Source organism: Neovison vison, chromosome 6 (genome assembly GCF_020171115.1).
Source record: "Neovison vison isolate M4711 chromosome 6, ASM_NN_V1, whole genome shotgun sequence".
NCBI lineage: Eukaryota > Metazoa > Chordata > Mammalia > Carnivora > Mustelidae > Neogale > Neogale vison.
The window spans coordinates 214,928,353-214,946,526 of record NC_058096.1 but is presented as its reverse complement, the minus strand read 5'-3'; the positions used below and the strand labels follow the sequence as shown (position 1 = coordinate 214,946,526).

Sequence of the window (18,174 nt, the reverse complement as noted above, 5' to 3'; positions counted from 1 at the left end):
TATTTCTAGAGAACAGGTCTGTGGCCCCCAAGAGCTGAACCGAGGGGCCTGTGATCCCCTCCACCCACCTACCCCAATCCCACAAATATCAAAACTTGACTCCGCGCCCAGAGAGGCTGAGAGAGTTTCTTGCCTCGCACAGCCCAGAGGGAGGAGGGGCTGAGAGGCTGGCTTGGAATCCCGCCGCTCAGTCTCGCTCCCCGGCCGAGTCGTGTTGATTGTCCCCTTGCGGAGCCCGGAAGCGACCCTCAGTAAACAAAGCCGTGTGTGGGCGCAGCCCCAGCTGCCCGGGGCGCGCTGTCCAGCCAGAGGGGGGCGGGAGAGGAATGTTGTGAATGAACCGAGGGTCCGCCCCGAAACTCCGCATAAGGCCGGGTCCGCGGGGGGTCCTCCCACTATGATTGGCCGCCGGCGCCCCATGATTGACAGCACAGCCCTATGAGCGTTCTGATTGGGCTTCCTCGAAAGGACAAGCAGCACATCTAACGAATGAGCAGCGAGAACTTGAGGACAAGTCTGGCGGTGCAGCCAATAGCGGAGGAGAGCCACGGAGGCTGAGGGGGGGGCCAATGGGGACGGGCGGCGGGGGCGGGACGACGGCGGAGGATAAAGCGGCGACTGAGGCAGCTTCATTGTTGTGAAGAGTCTTAAAGGGGCCGCATCACCCGGCCGGCCCGGCGCTGGGCGGGGGTGGGTGCGGCTGGGGTCCCGGGGCGGCCGAGCGCCGAAGACGAACTGGAAGGCGGGTAGAGGGCGCGGGAGCCGGCGACGCAAAGCGGGCATCGGACTGACCCCCCAACAGGCCCCGCCCCGGCCCCGGCCCGGTCGATGGACCCCCCCGCGGCCAAACGGAGCCGGGGCTGCCCCGCGGGACCCGAGGAGCGCGATGCCGGGACCGGGGCCGTGCGCGGCCGGGGCCGGCCCGAGGCGCTGCTGGACCTCAGTGCCAAGCGAGTAGCCGAGACCTGGGCCTTCGAGCAGGTGACGAGGGGTGGGGGGAGGGACGCACCCCCAACCCCTTCTCCGACTAGCCTTCTCCTCCCCTGCCCAACCCCCAGCCTCCGGACCTGCCCGCATACGAGACACTCCCAGAGATCCCCTCCAGGTTTCTTAAGTCCGCCCCGAAACACCCTCTCATCCTCCCATTTCACTCCTTCAAGCCCTGTGACCCACCCCCATTCCTCCTGCTATCGCAGCCCTCCAGCCCACAGGACACAGGGAAGTCCTCAGCGCCCTAGATCCTAGCTCAGGACACTTCCTTCTCCTCCTGCCCCGGGGTCCTCGCACAACCCTGGGTACCCTCTTTTCCCACCTCAACCTCAGCTCTCAGTTAGGACACCCCATTCAATCTTCACTCCTCTTTCCAACTCCTACAAGCCACCCTGACTTGGAGGACACCCCCCATCTCATCCCCCCATCTTCACCTCCAGTGAAGAACTCCCCCATTTCTACAGACCCCAGCCCCAAGATACTCTTTTCTGTCCCCGATCTGTGCTCCAGAACCCTTGTCCCCTGGGGAACCCCCCTCCTCCTCCAGATCCCTCCCTGGAGTCCTGCTTCCCTCCCTCAGTACTTTTGGGACTACCTCCCGCCTGGGGCTGCCCAGCCCCTCCAGTGTCAGGGTACCCTCCCACATTCGCCTATTTCCCCAGTGTTCACCCTCCCTCTGTCCCCCAGCCATTCTAGTCCTTCCATAGTTCAGCAGCAAGGGCAAGGCCTGGGTCATAGTATCTGTATAGGTGCACCTAGACCTCTGTTAGTTTCTGGGGTTTCTACCACGATGCCCCAGGGCTGGGGCGGTTAGAGTCCCCTTTTCCAGCCTCAGAATGAGCCTCTGAAGAGTGGAGATGTGGCCGGGCTCTGAGCAAGCCCTCTGCGGTCCCATAGGCTCTGTTCTCTATCTGGCTTTGGGGGGTGTTCTTTGCTCCCTGGCCTGTCCAGAGTTAGGAAGTCTGCCGGGACTGATGAGTCTGAGCCAAGTGTGGATGGGGCAGGCTCTGATTCATGGCCTGGAAAATCCCTCCTTAGTCATCTGCCAACCGTCCCTGAGACCTGAGCTAGTCACTGGTCCTCCCACTTCCCCCAGAAACCCAGGACTGGGAGCTCTGGGAGGTCGCAGCCCCTTTATCGTGCATGAGATACCCAGCATAATCCTGAAACCATCTCTGGTGGTTCCCATGTGCCTGCCCTGACCAGGCCTGGTGCTAGGAAAGCTCTTGCCCCTCAGAAGCTCCTGGAATCCTCTGCAGCCCTTTGGAGTTGTTGTTCTCCCTCCCACTTTGAGGAAATTGGAGCACAGAGAGGTTGAGAAACTTGCCTAAGGTCACTCAGCCAGGGAGTAGCAAGCCCAGATTGGAACATTGGTTCAACCAGCTTGATTCGCTGCCCCAAGCCCACAGGGGTGGTGAGGACACCCCTCCCTTCCTGCAGGCCCTTGGAAGCTGAGAACGGAGCCTATCTTGGGACTCAGAGCTCGCCAGCTGCAAGACCGAGCAGGTGCATTCACCCCACTTCTGAGCCTCCGAATGTCCAGGCTGCAAAATGGGATGAGAACTAGTATTACTGAGATGTTTCCATGAAAATTATGGGGAATCACATACACAAAGCATTTAGCATAGTGTAGGCTGAGAATATGGAGGCCTGATCTCTATTCTTATCACTATTGTCTCCCTTCCTCCTGCCCCTTCAAAGCCTGGGAGGGGAGATTACATTACATCAGGACCTGGGTTCTGACATGGGGTGGGGGGAAGTAGCAGAAAGCTCTAGAGCACTAAGTACAGGCCAGGTGTTATTGCAAGCTTGATACTCAGGAGGTGGGTGCTGTTAACATCCCGACCTTGCACTTGAGAAAGAAAACAAGCTCAGAGAGGCCAAGTGACTTGCCCAGAGTCACACTGCTTGTAAGTGGCAAAGCCAGGATTCAAGCTGGGTTTCTAACCCACCACCCTTCCCGCAGGTGGAGGAGCGGTTTTCCAGGGTGCCAGAGCCGGTCCAGAAGCGCATTGTGTTCTGGTCATTCCCACGCAGCGAACGGGAGATCTGTATGTACTCGTCCCTGGGCTACCAGCCCCCAGAGGGCGAGCACGACGCCCGCGTGCCCTTCACCCGTGGGCTGCACCTGCTGCAGAGTGGGGCCGTAGACCGCGTGCTGCAAGTGGGTGAGTGCTCGCCCCCACCCCCCTGCCAGGGAGGCCAGGGCGTCCAGCACAGGCAGGGAGGGAAAGGGAGAGAGAGGGGCCTGGGCCGAGGCAAGGGGACATTCCAGATCACTGGCTTTGATGCCCAGAGAGAGTTTTACAAGATATTCTGAGCTTAGGGTCAGAGATCTGCCTAGACCCCCGGTAGGGGGCTTAGACGGGGCTGGGGGGAAGGATGGAGGGCGGAGGGGAGGACTCAGAATTTAGGCAGCAGGGACCAGCTAAGGAGGGAGCACTGAGGCTACTTCCAGATCCTAGGTGGAGGACCTCTGTGCGGGTTGGATCCGGATTCTGAGCTAAAGACAAAGGTGGTCCTCAGCTTGACTGGTGGGCGGGAGAAGAGGGGACACAGGGAGGAAGGCTGGTCTGGGGCAATGCTGAGGAGCCATTTGCAAACCAGAAGTGAGACCAGGTTTCAGACCTCAGGCAGAGGGACCCAGTGATGCTGTGGGGCTGAGGTTTCAAGCCTGAGGTGAGAAGTAGTCTAGACCTCAGGCAGAAGGACTAGACTACTAGAAATTGGGATCAGACGTTTAGGGATGGTCCTACATCTAAGACAATGAGGCTTAGGTGGGAGCCTTGAGTAGAAGTTTAAGATCAGCTGTGAGGGGTGGTCTTAGACCTCAGGCAGTGGAGTCCAGTGAGGGAGGGTAGGGGCCAGAAGTTTGGAACTAGAGGTGGAAGAAGATTCTAGACCTCAGGGAGTGGGGCTCAGAAGGGGGCAAGTAGAGGTTGAGCCCAAAAGCGAGTAAGCCCAGGAACACTTCACCTCCTAGCTGGAGGCAGGGGCTTGGCTAAGATGACCCTCCCTGAACCTGTCAGCCTGGGGCCCCCCTTGCCTGGACATGGCCCAGCCCGCCACAGGCTTGGCCATTTTCGGCCGGTATGAGGAAGCCGCCGTCTCTCTGCGTGACGCAGCCAGGGCCAGCTGGGGCCTGAGCTGCCCAACCAGTTGGATAAGCCTGGCATCTGGGCTCCCCAGGGGCCAGGGTGGGGCAGGGGGTGATGGGGTAGCCTGGCCCCCTCGGCTGCCACATCAGCCCCTCATCCCCAATTGTCACAGGCCTTGGGCATCTTCCCAGGAAGTTCCGGGGCTCCTGGAGCCCAGGCTGTAGCCACGGTAACCCAAGGGCTGAGAAAACCACCTTCAGCATTATCACTATAATGTTCTTCAGAATCAGAACAGGAGCAAGCATTTATTTAGGACTTACTGTATGCCTACAGGGTTCTAAGCACTTACCAAATATTAGCTCATTGAATCCTCTTCAAAACACATGAAGAGGAGGTCACTACCCGTTCCCACTGGACAGAGAGGTTAAGTGGCTTGCGCTAGTTACTCCATGGGACTGGCGCCTGGGTCTGGCTATGTGCCGTGGTCGAGCACTGCTATCCGGGGGTGACCCAGCGGCGGCTGGCCTGGCTTTGGTCTTAGGGTTCCATCTGAGCGGAAACATCCGGGAGCTGGGGGGCCCTGGAGAGCCCGAGCGCCTCTACCACGTCTCCATCAGCTTTGACCGCTGCAAGATCACGTCGGTGAGCTGCGGCTGTGACAACCGGGACCTCTTCTACTGTGCACACGTGGTGGCTCTGTCTCTGTACCGCATTCGACATGCGCGCCAGGTGGAGCTGCGGCTGCCCATCTCTGAGACACTGTCCCAGATGAACAGAGACCAGCTGCAGAAGTTCGTGCAGTACCTCATCAGCGCCCACCACACCGAGGTGCTGCCCACCGCCCAGCGCCTGGCTGACGAGATCCTCCTGCTGGGCTCTGAGATCAACCTGGTGCATGGTAAGGGCACCCCGGGGGCCCAAGGGGGGCAGCTTCCGTCTTGGAATCCTCAGGTCCCCTGGATCCTTGAGCTGGGCTAGGGAGAGCACCACGGCCTGAAGTCAAGGTCACACACCTACTAAGTGGCAGATCCTGGATCTGACCTGGCCCCGGGAACTGGGAGCTTCAGCCCCAAGGTGGGGGTGCCCCAAGAGCACAGGAGTCGCCTGAGTGTGGGTGGGTGGAGGGCATGAAGGGTATGTGTGGACGTTGGTGAGGGTCGGGTGGGGGATGGGTGGGGGATGGACCTGGAGGTGCTGTGAGCTCCGGGGAGGGTTTGGAGAGAAGAGGGGCTGTGGGAAGATGGAGGGTTGGGGGGATGGATGAGGGGATGGATAATAGGATATGGGGTGACCTGCTGGTGTGAAAAAGCGGATGGGGTGAGCGGATAGACGGTGAAGTAGGATGGTAGGTGAATGCGGAGCTGCCGGGACGGACAGACCCCCACGGGGTCAGGTGGGAGGGGCTTTGACTGGGATCAGGGTGGACCGATGGGGGTGGGCAGAGGGTGTAGAGGGAGATTGGAAACCCCAGCCTCACTGTCCCACCCTCCTCGCAGGTGCCCCAGACCCCACCGCGGGTGCAGGCATCGAGGATGCCAACTGCTGGCACCTGGACGAGGAGCAGATCCAGGAGCAGGTGAAGCAGCTGCTGTCCAACGGCGGCTACTACGGCGCCAGCCAGCAGCTGCGCTCCATGTTCTGCAAGGTGCCGCGGGCGGGTGGGCGGGCAGGGGACCGAAGGCTCTGGCCCCTGCGCCCCGCCCTCTCCTCACCGCTGGTCCCTGCCCTCATCCTGGTACAGGTGCGGGAGATGCTGCGGATGCGGGACTCCAACGGGGCGCGCATGCTGATCCTCATGACGGAGCAGTTCCTGCAGGACCCGCGCCTGGCCCTGTGGCGGCAGCAGGGCGCAGGCATGACCGACAAATGCCGGCAGCTGTGGGACGAGCTGGGTAAGGCCCGGGGTGCACAGCGGGGCTTCAGAGCCCCAGCGGGCTCCCCCCGCCATTAGCATGCGGCCCCTGAATCCCTTCCGTGTTCACTAGCACCTGTGATGCGGGAGGCACTGTACGGGTGCGGGTGTGGGGCTGGGCGGGAAACAAGGAGTTGAACCCCTGCACTCCTGAAGCTGACACCTGTTGGGGAGACAGACAAAGAAATACTGTAGACGCATTAGTCCTTTTCCTCTTTTTTTTATTTTTTAAGATTTCATTTAGGGGCTCCTGGGTGACTCAGCCGGTTGAGCATCTGCCTTCAGCTTGGGTCATGATCCTGGGGTCCTAGGACTGGATCATGCCCCACATTGGGCTCTCTGCTTAGTGGGGAGCCTGCTTCTCCCTTTGCCTGCCTCTCCCCCTGTTCATGCTCTCCCTCTCTCTCTCTCTCTCTCTAATAAATATTAAAACAATAATAAAAAAGATTTTATTTGAGAAAGAGTGAGAGGCACAAGCAGCGGGGAGAGGGAGAAGCAGGCTCCCCACTGAGCAGGAAGCCCGACATGGGGCTTGATCCCAGGACCCCAGGGATCATGACCTGAGCCTGTTGCAGACCTTTAGTTGACTGAGCCACCCAGGCGCCTGGCATTAGTCCTTTTCCATAAGGGCCGGCAGCCAGTCACTTTGGCTTTGTAGGCCATTGGTCTCTGTCACAGCTTCTCGATCCTGCCCATTGCCATGGAAGAGCAGCCGCAGACAGGCCACCAGCTGGGCACGGCAGCACCCCATACAGTTTTACTTACAGACACTATTGATGGGAAGTTCATCTAATTTTCACAAGTCACAAAATATTCCTCTGATGTATTTCCCCCCACCATTTAGAAATGGAAGAGTAAATCTTAGCTTGCAGGCCATTCAAAACCAGGTGGCAACAGCAAGCGGAGTCTGATGGACTGGGTTCAAATCCTGACTTCCCACTTCACAGCTGTGTGACGTTGAGCAACTGCTTCTACCTCTCTGTGCTATAATGGGAAGAGATTATCAGTTGCAATCTCAGAGGCTCGAGATGAGGGCTAAGCAGAGACCAGTGCCCAGCACACAGTAGGCTACTGTTGGCATGAGTGTCTAGCCTCCCTCATGCCCACGTTTACCGGCTGCCCTCTGTCCCTAGGGGCCCTGTGGGTGTGTGTTGTCCTGAGCCCCCACTGCAAACCAGAGGAGCGGGTGAGCTGGCTCCAGCTGCTTGGCAAGTGGGACAAGCTGGACGTGTGCCCGCTGGAAGAGGGCAACTACTCCTTCGACGGGCCCAGCCTGCAGCCCAGCGTGGCCCTCAGCCCAGGTAGGAGAGGGGACCCCAGCCCTTGTCTGTCCTCCCCACCAGGACGGAGTGAGGGCCCAGGCAGGGGCGGCGGGCAGTCGGAGGCACATGAAGTGAAATGCTTAAGACGCCAGCGGTTCTGGGCTGGTCTCCCGACTTGGCCTCCTCCTGGCCAGGGAGGTCGGGGGCAGGGCTGACTGAGCGAAAAGGAAGAAGATACTGAGAAGAGAGAGGCAGAGATGGAGGGAGGGGGGAGAGGAGTGAGAGATGGGGTCGGGGGAGAGAGGGAGGGGCAGGGTGGGCAGACATGGACAGTCCGTCAACCTCCATAGTCCATTGGCATGAAGGGATTTAATAGTTTCCCCGGCACATGCACGCACGCACACACACATATAACACACACACACATATAACACACACACGTTCAAAGGGCTGTTTAAAGGATTTGGGGAGTATCGCCTGGGTGGCTCAGTCGGTTAGGCATTTGCCTTCGGCTTGGGTCATGATTCCGGGATCCTGAGATGGTGCCCCGTGTCAGACTCCCTGCTCGGGGGGTGGGAACCTGCTTCTCCCTCTCCCTCTGTCTGCCGCTCCCCCGCTTGTGCTCTCCCTCCCTCTCTCTGTCAAATAGGTGAATGAAATCTAAAAAATTAATTAATTAATTAAAAAATAAAGGATTTGGGGAGATGACACACCCCCATTACTGTGCCCAGAATCTAGTACCAAGCTGGCCTCAGCCCGAATGCCAGGGCCCCCCTTACCAGGCCATGTGGGGGCCCCTCCTGCAGGTCCAGAGGAGGAGGAGGAAGAGGAGGAGGTGATGGCCGCAGGTTCCCGCCACACCGTCTTTGGCCGCGCCCTCCAGGCCGGGTCACTGCACTGGAGTGACACCCACCTGCAGAGGATCCTGGCCAGTGACTCCTACGGCCCCAGCCTCACAGGCACCATGGGCAGTGAAAAGCCAACCTTTGACCCCCAGGGCCGCCCACTCTGGCTGGGCGAGCCCTTCCCCACGGCCTGTGCCCGAGTGGACACCCTGCGTGCCCACGGATACCCCCGCCAGGCCCTGCGGCTGGCAGGTGCCATCGTCAACACGCTCCGGCTGCAGCGGCGGCATCAACTCGAGAGCTATAAGCAGCAGAAAAAAGGTGGGTGCCACGACCGCCCTATCCCCCGGGGCCATAGACACAGACGCTGACTGCTAGGAACCATGGCACCCCTAACATCTGTGGGTTCCAATAGGGGTCCCACCACCTGGGAAAGCCAGGCCACCTGGAGGAATCTTGAGCAAAAAGAATTTAATACAGGAGATTAAGGGTTCATAAAAGTACCGCAAGGGCTGCGGGATTGAAAATCGGGGATGCCATTGCTCAAGAACCTGAACTTCAAAAGCATAGGGATTGCAGCAAACTGCTGACCGTGAGCTCAGCAGCCTGTAGTCCCTGCTGGGGGCCGTTCCCAAGAGAGCACTCAGAACCTGCTGGCAAAGCCTCCTGTCTCTGCCCTGTGGACAGCTGCACACCTGCTCATGGGGGCTACAGGAGAATCCCCTACAGGGGCTACAGGGCTTCTTCCTGTCCTTGCCTCCGCCTCACCCAAAGGAGCCTGGGACTTGTAGTTTCTAAGCTTCCAGCTTCTGTGCTATGGAGCTGGTGCCAGTTACAAGTCTTTCAGGAACAGGGACCCAGTGTGGCCAGATCTTCCCATTTTTTAGGACAGGCCAGAAATCTGCATTATGTGATGTGCAATTTATTGATTTTTAAACATGGAAAACAAATTCAAATTTGCATTGGGGGAAAAAAAAAGCCATGCTGGATGGGCTAAAAAAAAAGAACATGTTTGTTGACGAGCTATGGGGAGGCAGGAGAGAGGCCACCAGTTTTGTTGTCTGGGTAATGGGTCTGTTATCAGGAAATTGAACCCCAGGTGTCAGGGAACTCTGGGGGACCTGTGGCCCCAGAAGAGTCCTGCCCCAGCGTAGAGGCACAGGGAAAGCTTCACAGAGCAGGTGAGAGCTATGCTGAGATCTTACAGATGTATAGGAGTTTCCAGGAGGAGGGGAGAGAGGAACAGTGTTCTAGGTAGAAGGAACAGCAGGGGCAGGAGCCCAGAGGCAGGAGAGAGCTAGGCTCATGGGAGGAGATTGAAGAATGGGGCTTTCAGATGGGGCAGGTGGCCACATGGGGGCCTGAAAGCCAGCTAGGCTCAAGAGAGGTGGGAGCTAGGAGAAAGACGGTGGATGTTTTTGAAAGCGCCCAGTTTCACCCATGTGTCCCTGCCAGGCTGGGGTCTGGCTGTGGGACAGGAGGCCAAGGCTGTGCAGGTGAGGGCTGCTACAGAGCTCATGGGCAGACAGGATGGCTCACGGTTGGCCAGGTAGTGGGCGGGCACTGGGAGGCTGGGCTGGGGGTTCGAGAGAAGGCCCCTACCTGGACTTGTGGAGGGTCGGCATTGAGCCCCTCGTACTGCCTGCAGAGCTGCTGCAGAAAGGTAACACCTGCATCACCAACACGGAAGGATGGGTGGGCCACCCACTGGACCCCATCGGCTGCCTCTGCAGGGCACTTCTGGAAGCCTGCCGCCTGGAGGAGGAGACACTTGCCCTTTACCCAGGTACCCACAGTGGGGCCCCTGGGAAGAAATGGGACATTTCCCCTTTCCCCTCCCCAGCCCAGTACCCCAAGAAAGTGGGGCCACACTCTTATCCTTGGTCAGGTCTCTACACTTGGCCACATGCCCTGGCCAGTGCCAGGAGCCAACAGACTTCGCTTCTCCTGAAAGCGAGGCCACCGCAGACCCACCTATCTGCTGGTAGAAGGTGTCTGGTCAGTGCTGGGATCTGCTGGGTTCCCCCACATAAGCCCAACCCCCCCAGTCTCCATGTTTGAGTTGAAGAGCTCCTGGGGTCCCCAGAAGGGGGGCACCCCCCTCCAGCAGCCCTGGTACCCACTTCCCACAGACTCTGGCCCCGAGAAGCGGAAGGCGGCCTACCAGCACGTGCCGGTGCCCGGGAGCCCCGGGGAGTCTTACTTGGCCTTGGCCCTTGAGGTGGCACTGCTGGGCCTGGGGCAGCAGCGGGCCCTGCCGGAGGGACTGTACGCCCAAGACAAGGTGGTGCGCAGCGAGGAGCAGCTGCTGGCCTTGCTGGAGGAGGTGGAACTGGACGAGCGGCTGGTGCAGGTGCTGCGCAAGCAGGCGGGGCTGCTGCTGGAAGGTGAGGCCCCGCCCCCAGACGGGGAGGGGAGGGGCCCTGCGCCCCCCCGCCCCCACGCCGTTCTCCAGTGGCTCCACTGCTGCTGGATCAGGAGGCCTGGTCTCCTGGCCCTTACAGTTCGCTGCTACCTTAGCGGTACCTAAAAGGTGACACCAGCCCTTAGCTCAGCTCCCTGGAAAGTGCCGGCCTGGGGAGGAGCCCCCCCCTTCCCCCCAACTGGCCACTGGCGTCAAGGGGCCGGTCCTTGTGAGGCCCCACCCCTGGAGCAGGTGTAGCCCTACCTCCACCTTCCGGCCCCGCCTTGTTTCTGCGTCCTGCCTCCCACCACGGGGTTCCCGGGTCTCCTCCTCAGATTTTGCCCCTCTCTTCTGTCTCAGCCCTGCACTACCTCCCGCACCCCGCCAACCCCTAGCCCCAGCGGCTCTCTCCCGAGAAGTCCCTCTCCTCCTCAGACCCTGGGAGGTGAGGAGACCTGGGGATGGGGTGGACATGAGCCCTTGCCTGGGGTCTGAGCTCAGGATGCCCCTGCAGGGGGTCCCTTCAGCGGCTTCGGAGAGGTGCTGTTCCGGGAGAGCGTGCCCATGCACACCTGTGCCCGCTACCTGTTCACGGCGCTGCTGCCCCACGACCCCGACCTGGCCTACCGCCTCGCGCTGAGGGCCATGAGGTGAGAATGGGCTGCTGGGGACTCGGCCCAGGAGACTGGGCAGGATTGGAGGGTCTCCCTCAGAGCCCCCATCCTCCTGCCGGAAACTCACAAGCTCGTTAATTCCGTCTCCCTCAGGCTGGCGTCCCCGTTTGCCCTGTGCTTTTTTTTTTTTTTTTTTTTTTTGTATTAAGTATACATGTGTATTTTTATTTCAAATTTGAGAGAGATCCACAGGGAATTCAGAATTCTTCTCCAAACATTGTCCCCACTTACCAAATCTCTCTGGAGACAAGCCATGTCACCACTTTCTTCTTATCTATCCCACAAGAATCAAGATTTCTGCAAACCCATAATCTGGAAATTGAAGGCTGATCTTCCTTTTACATCCATGATGCGTCCCATGTCTGTTCCTTGCTCCTTATTTTCAGTGAACTTAGCATCTTAAAGGTTTGGTAAGGACTGCTGTAAGGAGGTATCATAAAAGAATTGATTTAGAGTCGATAGACAGTTGACATATTTCCCAAAAAGTGTTGCTGGGAATCACCTTATCATTTCTCATGTGTACCAACTGACCACAGAAGCAGAATTTTTAAAGGCCCTCTGGGTAGTACACTATGCCCAGCAAATAAGGTGAATTCTGTCCCGTCTTTGAGCCCATCATCTAGAGATGCTTATTAAGTATCAATTTAGCATGGATCTTTCCAGAATATTTGGAAAAAATAATCTGTGAAGGGCTGTGGTTTCTAAGCCAGGAAATAGCACGTGACAGCCCCTAGGCCAGATGTGGCCTGCCACGTGTTAAACTCATGAGTTCAGAATGGTTTTCACATTTTTAAGTGTTTGAAAATAAAAAGAATATTCTGTGACAGGTGGAAAGTAATATGAAACTCAGGTTTCAGTGTCGAGCAATAAAGTTTTATTGGCACACAGCCACGCTCATTCATTTAGGTATTGTGTGGGGCTACTTTTATGTGGCAATGGCAGAGTCAAATGGTTGTGACAGGGACCAAATGGCCCCCCATAGTGCCAAAAATATTGACTGTCTGAACCTGTGCAAAAACGAAAAAAAAAAAAAAAATGTTGCTGATCCCTGGTCCAAATCCATGACTCACATTACCTCATGTAATCTTTTTTCCCCCCCTAAGATTTTATTTATCTATTTATTTGAGTGAGAGAAACAGAGAGAGAGAGAGAGCATGAACAGGGCAGAGGCAGAGGGAGAAGCAGACTCCCCACGAGCAGGGAACCCGACTCAGGATTCAATCCCAGGACGCTGGGATCATGACCTGAGCTGAAGGCAGATGCTTAACTGACTGAGCCACCCAGGTGCCCCTGAAGAACTTTCTAGATACAAAATACATGCATAGAGATGCAATATACCCCTAGTGGGCAGGTCGTCATTCCAAAAACATTTGCTGTCCATCCACCTTCTGTGTACTGGACATTGTTCTGGCTGCTGGAGATGCAGCAATGAAGGGAATCAACAGAAATGCCTGCCCTCATGGAGCAGACGTTTCAGTGAGGGAGATAGAATAATACGTTATTTTAAATAAATATTAATTAATAGGTAAACTATGTTGTGTGTCAGGTGATGACGTACAGCAAAGAAGGCCTGGGAGAAGTTAGGAGTGGGAGTTTCACATGTAGGGATCTCAAGGAAGAACCCACTGAAAAATATTTGAGTAAAGACTTGAGGGAATTAAGGGGCGCCGCGGTAGCTCAGTTTGTTAAGTGTCTGCCTTCAGCTCAGGTCATGATCCCGGGTCCTGGGATAGAGTCTCGAATCAGGCCCCTTGCTTGGCAGGAAGTCTGCTTCTCCCTCTGTTGGCCTCTCCCCCTGCTTGTGCACACACATACACCCCCACCTATCCTGACAAATAAATAAATAAAATCTAAAAAAAAAAAGAGAGACGAAGGAGGTGAGGGAGAAGCGCAAGGATGTCTGGGGAAGAGTGTTCCTGACAGAGGGAACAGCATAGGCAAAGGTCCTGGGGTAGGACTGTGCTTGGTTGTATTTGAGCGGTATTGAGGGGAACAGTGGCTGGAGCAGAGTGAGAAAGGGAAGGGGGGTGACCGAAGGATTACCGGAGGCCTGCATCAGGACATGATCTCACATTTTTGTCAGCCCTTGGTGCATGACTAGAGCATTGTTTATTTAATCAACCCCAAGTGATGCGCACCAACAGGACTCCAGTGAACATCTGGCACCCACATCCTCCATCGTCCCGCGTGCCTGTGGCTTTGCTGGCCCAAGCAGGGAGGCTCCAGTAGAGGAAGGACGCCCTAGCCTCCTTTCACCATGGGCTTGCTTCTCCCCCTCTGCCCCCACCAGGCTGCCTGTGCTGGAGACAGCGTTTCCCGCCGGAGAACCGCACCCCAGCCCACTGGACTCCATCATGAGCAACCGCTTCCCCCGCTGGTTCATCCTCGGTCACCTGGAAACACGCCAGTGCGAGCTGGCTTCTGCCATGCTGACAGCCGCCAAGGGTGAGGACGGAGGCTGCCCCTGTCCCCCTGCCATCCTCCTCTGCCTTCTCTTTCCTCCTTTCCCTCATCCCTTCCCTCTACTTTTTATCCTTTCATCAAATTCTCAGTTTTCCTTGAGCACTTTCTAGACAGACCAGGCACTGTCCCAGGTGCTGAGGCGTGAACAATCCTGTTCCAGCGCCTTCGGTGTTCCATTGGAGGGGGAGGACAGATAGACCTTAAGCAAGGTCAAACACTTAGTGATGTCACACAATGAGCAAGAACAGAACCAGGGCCGTGGTGGGTGGGGAGAGGGCGGAGAGCTCTTGCCAGCATCTGGTGTCCTCGTCACCTTGAGCCACCATAACAGCACTGCAGACCAGGTGGCTTCAGCAACAACTCCGGAAGCTGGGAGTCCAAGGTCAGGGTGCCTCATCATGGCTTCCCAGGAAGGACTCTGTTCCTGGTTTGCACACGGGCCACCCTCCTGCCTGTGTCTTCACAAGGCAGAGAAAGAGAGTGCTCCTGATTTCTTCCTCTTCTCAGGAAGACACTCACGCCTTTATCCTGGGGATGAGGGCTTCCCCAGGAACCTGGGGAGGGCTGTGTCCAGGTTGAGGGATCATTCCAGGCAGAGGGAACAGCCAGTTCAAAGGCCCTGAGGCTGGACCATGCCTAGTATGTTTGAGGAACAGAGGAAGCCCGTGTGGCTGGAGCAAAGTGACCAAACTATAGCTTCTGGGCCAGCGATAATAGCAATAAAAGCTCACAGTTGTACAGCTCTTGTCCCGTAAAAGCCTTTCAGGTACGGGCTCACCGTGGCCCTGGGAGGCAGGTACCATTGCATCAGTGTAACCCATTTTACAGATGGGGTGGCCGAGGCACAGAGAAGTCAAGTGACTTGCTGGGCGTCACATAGCTAGTGAATGGCGAGGCGGGGATTGAACCCTGGTGTTCCGGGTCCAGAATCACTGCCCTTGACCATTATGGGTCCCTAGCTGGCTTGCTCCCGCTGGGTGGTGGGGAGAGGAGAGGAGAGAGGGAATGCCGAGAGTGGTCTGGATCTTCCCAGAGTCCTTGCTTCTGCCTCTGCCTCCTCACACGGGTACACCTGGGCGAACAGGTGGGCGAACAGGTTGGGCAGCAGCCAGGGCTGGTGTCCCGTGAGCCAACCCTGCCCTCTTCCCTCCCTCCACCCCAGGAGACCCCAAGTGGCTGCATGCCGTGCTGGGCTCCATCCAGCAGAACATCCACTCGCCAGCCCTGCTCTTCAAGCTGGCGCAGGACGCCTGCAAAACGGCCACCCCGGCCAGTGCGCCTCCCGACACCACGCTGCTGGGCATTGCGCTGGAACTGGGCCTACAGGTGAGGGTCAGCGGGGGCCGTGCTGCCTGAGGACAGGCCTGAACAGGTCCCAGGAATGAGGGATGGGGGTCGTCAGTGGGGGACTCCCAGGGCAGAGTCGGAAGAGGAGCAGCCCCTCCTGGGGGCGTGTCTGAGGAGAAGGACACCTGCCCGTGAGTGGGTGGGTCACAAGAAGAAGCTGGGCCTAGGGTGCTGGCCTTGGTATGGGGCTGGGGACTGCTGTGCCCACTGTTAGGGACCATGGTGGGGGCCAGGCCTGTGGGGACCAGCCTGGAAGGAAAGGTTGCTGCTGAGGGGTGGGGCCAGGGGAGGGTCCTGAAAGCCCATGAGGTCTGTGGTTGAAAGTCCTTGAGGCAGGACCTGCGAGCTGGGGCCATCCCCAGGGGCCGGGCAAGGGCTGTCCTGCTGGGGCAAGTCAGAGGCCGGCATGGGTGCTGCTTGTAGGTGAGGAGTCACCTGCAGAGTGTGGGACCCGGAGGGGCGGGGCCTCACACTGCGGCCAAGGTAAAGTAAGAATGGAGAACAGTTTGGGGCAGGCTTATGGGATGGGGTGGGGGTGGGGATACTTTCCCAGGGAGAACTGGCCAGCAGCGGGCCTGCAGAAGGCAGAATTAATCCCCAACAATCTCCTGTGGGGGAGTGGAACTATTGGAGGGGGCATGGCGAGGGGACCCACTCCTTAGGAGTTTGCTGAAGGCAGAGTCCACCAGACAGGACCTGGAGGGAGGCAAACAAGGAGGGTGCTTACTGGGGGTAGAAACCGAAGAAGGTAGGGGCCTGCAGGGCAAGTGCTTTGTTGGGGGCCGCAGAGGGGAATCTGCTGACATGAAGCAGGGAACTTTCCAGAGAGAAGGGACAGGTTGGACTGCTGTCTGGGGTAGGCACCGCAGGGCCTGAGGGTCACTGGCAACGACAGCAGGAACAGTAACAGCTGGCAGGGGCTGAGCGCTTTCAAGCCACAGATATTGTGTAAGATCTTTTTTTTTTAAAATACAACTTTATTATTTATTTATTTATTTTGAAAAGATGTGCTTACTAGAGAAAGCGAGCACGAGCGGGAGGGGCAGAGGGAGAAACAGATGCCCTGCTGAGCAGGGAGCCCAACACGGGGCTCGATCCCAAGGCTCTGAGACCATTACATGAGTTGAAGGCCACCGCTCAACCAACTGAGCCACCCAGGCGCCCCTGTGCAAAATCTTTACCTGAAAATTTGCACTGAATTCTCAGAAGAGCGCCCCGTCCGAGGTAGAGGTTTTAAATGCCCATTTTACAGAAGAGGAAACTGAAGGCCCGGGAGGTGAGGTCGCTTACCCAGATCACGTGGCTCACCGCCAAGTCAGCCCCCTCAGGATCCCTGATGCCCTCCGTAGGCCAGCTCGAGGTTTGGGTGATCCGCTTCTCTCTCCCCTCCTGTGCCACAGGTGATGCGGATGACCTTGAACACCATGACCTGGAGGCGCCGGGAGATGGTGCGGTGGCTGGTCAGCTGTGCCACAGAGATCGGTGAGTTCCCTAGCAAACCTGCCGCCTGCGTCCCTGTGGAGGGAGAAGCAGAGCCTTTTCCCTGGCCCCAGCCCCAACTCAGGGCTGTCCTGCTGGGCAGGCGAGCTGGGGATGGAGCTAAACAAAGGCCTGGGAGCTGGCCAAGCTGAAGCAGCTTGGAAAAGGGACAGGAGCGGGGAAGCATAGCCCCACTAGTGCTCTTCCTGCCCAGTCTGGCTGCCCCCTGCTTCCTTAGAAAGGCAGTTTCCTGCTTCCTTCGGAAGGACAGTTTCTGTCAAGCTCGGGAGCAGAACCAGAGGGATCGTGTCTTTAGCTCTGGCTGGTGGGGATGGCAGCGGGAGGGCAAACCCGTGCGCATGGGGGAGCGGTCCCTGTCCTTCCTGGCCAGCTTTGCCCTCTTGCATCCCCCAGGCCCACAAGCCCTGATGAATATCATGCAGAACTGGTATTCCTTATTCACACCGGTGGAGGCTGCCACCATCGTGGCGGTGACGGGCACCACGCACGCCACGCTGTCGCGGCTGCAGCTGGACGCACCCCGGAGGGAGGAGCTCTGGGCCTGTGCGCGCACCCTGGCCCTGCAGTGCGCCATGAAGGACCCGCAGAACTGCGCCCTGCCCGCGCTCACGCTGTGCGAGAAGAACCACGCGGCCTTCGAGGCGGCCTACCAGATAGTGCTGGACGCCGCGGCCGGCGGCCTGGGCCACGCCCACCTCTTCACGGTGGCCCGCTACATGGAGCACCGCGGCCTGCCGCTGCGGGCCTACAAGCTGGCCACGCTGGCCCTGGCGCAGCTCAGCATCGCCTTCAACCAGGATAGCCACCCGGCCGTCAATGATGTGCTCTGGGCCTGCTCGCTTAGCCACTCTCTGGGCCGGCACGAGCTCTCCGCCATCGTCCCCCTCATCATCCGCAGCATCCACTGCGCCCCCATGCTCTCCGACATCCTGCGCCGCTGGACCCTCTCAGCCCCCGGCCTGGGGCCGCTGGGGGCCCGCCGAGCCGCCAAGCCGCTGGGCGCCGACCGGGCGCCGCTCTGCCAGCTCCTGGATGCCGCGGTGGCCGCCTACATCGCCACCAGCCACTCCCGCCTCACGCATATCAGCCCGCGGCACTACGGCGACTTCATCGAGTTCCTGGGCCAGGCCCGTGAGACCTTCCTGCTGGCGCCTGACGGGCACCTGCAGTTTGCCCAATTCTTGGAGAACCTCAAACAGACCTACAAGGGCAAGAAGAAGCTCATGCTCTTGGTGCGGGAGCGCTTTGGCTGAGGGGCAGTGGGCAGCGCTGGGGACCCCCTCGGCCCCTGCTTCTGTGGCACTGGCTCTCCATCAGGGGCCTCAGCACTGGAGGCCCATGTGGCATTTCAGTATTAAGTCAGGGAAGGAGCCTGGCTGGAGCTAGGTGGTCTTGCCTGCCATCCCCTCAGGCCTTGCTGGAGGGAGGACATGGCAGGGGGCGGGGGGGGGGGGGGGGGGGGGGGAGGTGACGTCCTGCCACATGCGTGCCTAGGAGTCTTCAAGTGAGTGTTCGAGGCGCAAGGATCAGAAGCCATACCACCACCCAGAGGCCTGGAAGGGGGTGTGTGCTTGGGTAGCTGGTTTGACCCCACCTTGGGCACCCCAAAAGCAATAGGCAAGCTCTCCCTCCCTAAACTTGCAGGTCTGGCTTGGACTAGGGGTGGGGTTGGGGGCTGC

The 18,174-nt window shown here is 58.4% G+C and overlaps 1 protein-coding gene across 2 annotated transcripts; it reads left to right on the top strand.

Moving 5' to 3' along the window:
* Nucleotides 1–703: 703 nt before the first annotated feature.
* ZSWIM4 (zinc finger SWIM-type containing 4) lies at nucleotides 704–17,934 on the top strand. 2 transcript variants are annotated; one of them, XM_044254059.1, is made up of 14 exons: nucleotides 704–981; nucleotides 2,957–3,158; nucleotides 4,630–4,986; nucleotides 5,585–5,733; nucleotides 5,830–5,980; nucleotides 7,134–7,301; nucleotides 8,069–8,428; nucleotides 9,756–9,893; nucleotides 10,240–10,494; nucleotides 11,026–11,161; nucleotides 13,476–13,630; nucleotides 14,811–14,974; nucleotides 16,396–16,477; nucleotides 16,889–17,934. In XM_044254059.1, exons 1-14 carry the CDS (start codon nucleotides 829–831, stop codon nucleotides 17,746–17,748), a joined length of 3,330 nt encoding a protein of 1,109 aa, XP_044109994.1. In that variant the 5' UTR covers nucleotides 704–828; the 3' UTR covers nucleotides 17,749–17,934. The 2 variants fall into 2 exon arrangements, with proteins under 2 accessions (XP_044109994.1, XP_044109995.1); XM_044254060.1 differs by lacking the exon at nucleotides 704–981 and adding an exon at nucleotides 2,456–2,496.
* The last annotated feature ends 240 nt before the right edge of the window (nucleotides 17,935–18,174 follow it).

Excerpts from the sequence above, each read along its gene's own strand:
- ZSWIM4 (XM_044254059.1), top strand. The coding sequence starts at position 829 with ATGGACCCCCCCGCGGCCAAACGGAGCCGGGGCTGCCCCGCGGGACCC. Across the intron at positions 7,302-8,068 it reads CAGCGTGGCCCTCAGCCCAG|GTCCAGAGGAGGAGGAGGAA; the intron begins GTAGGAGAGGGG and ends CCCCTCCTGCAG. Across the intron at positions 16,478-16,888 it reads CAGCTGTGCCACAGAGATCG|GCCCACAAGCCCTGATGAAT; the intron begins GTGAGTTCCCTA and ends TGCATCCCCCAG.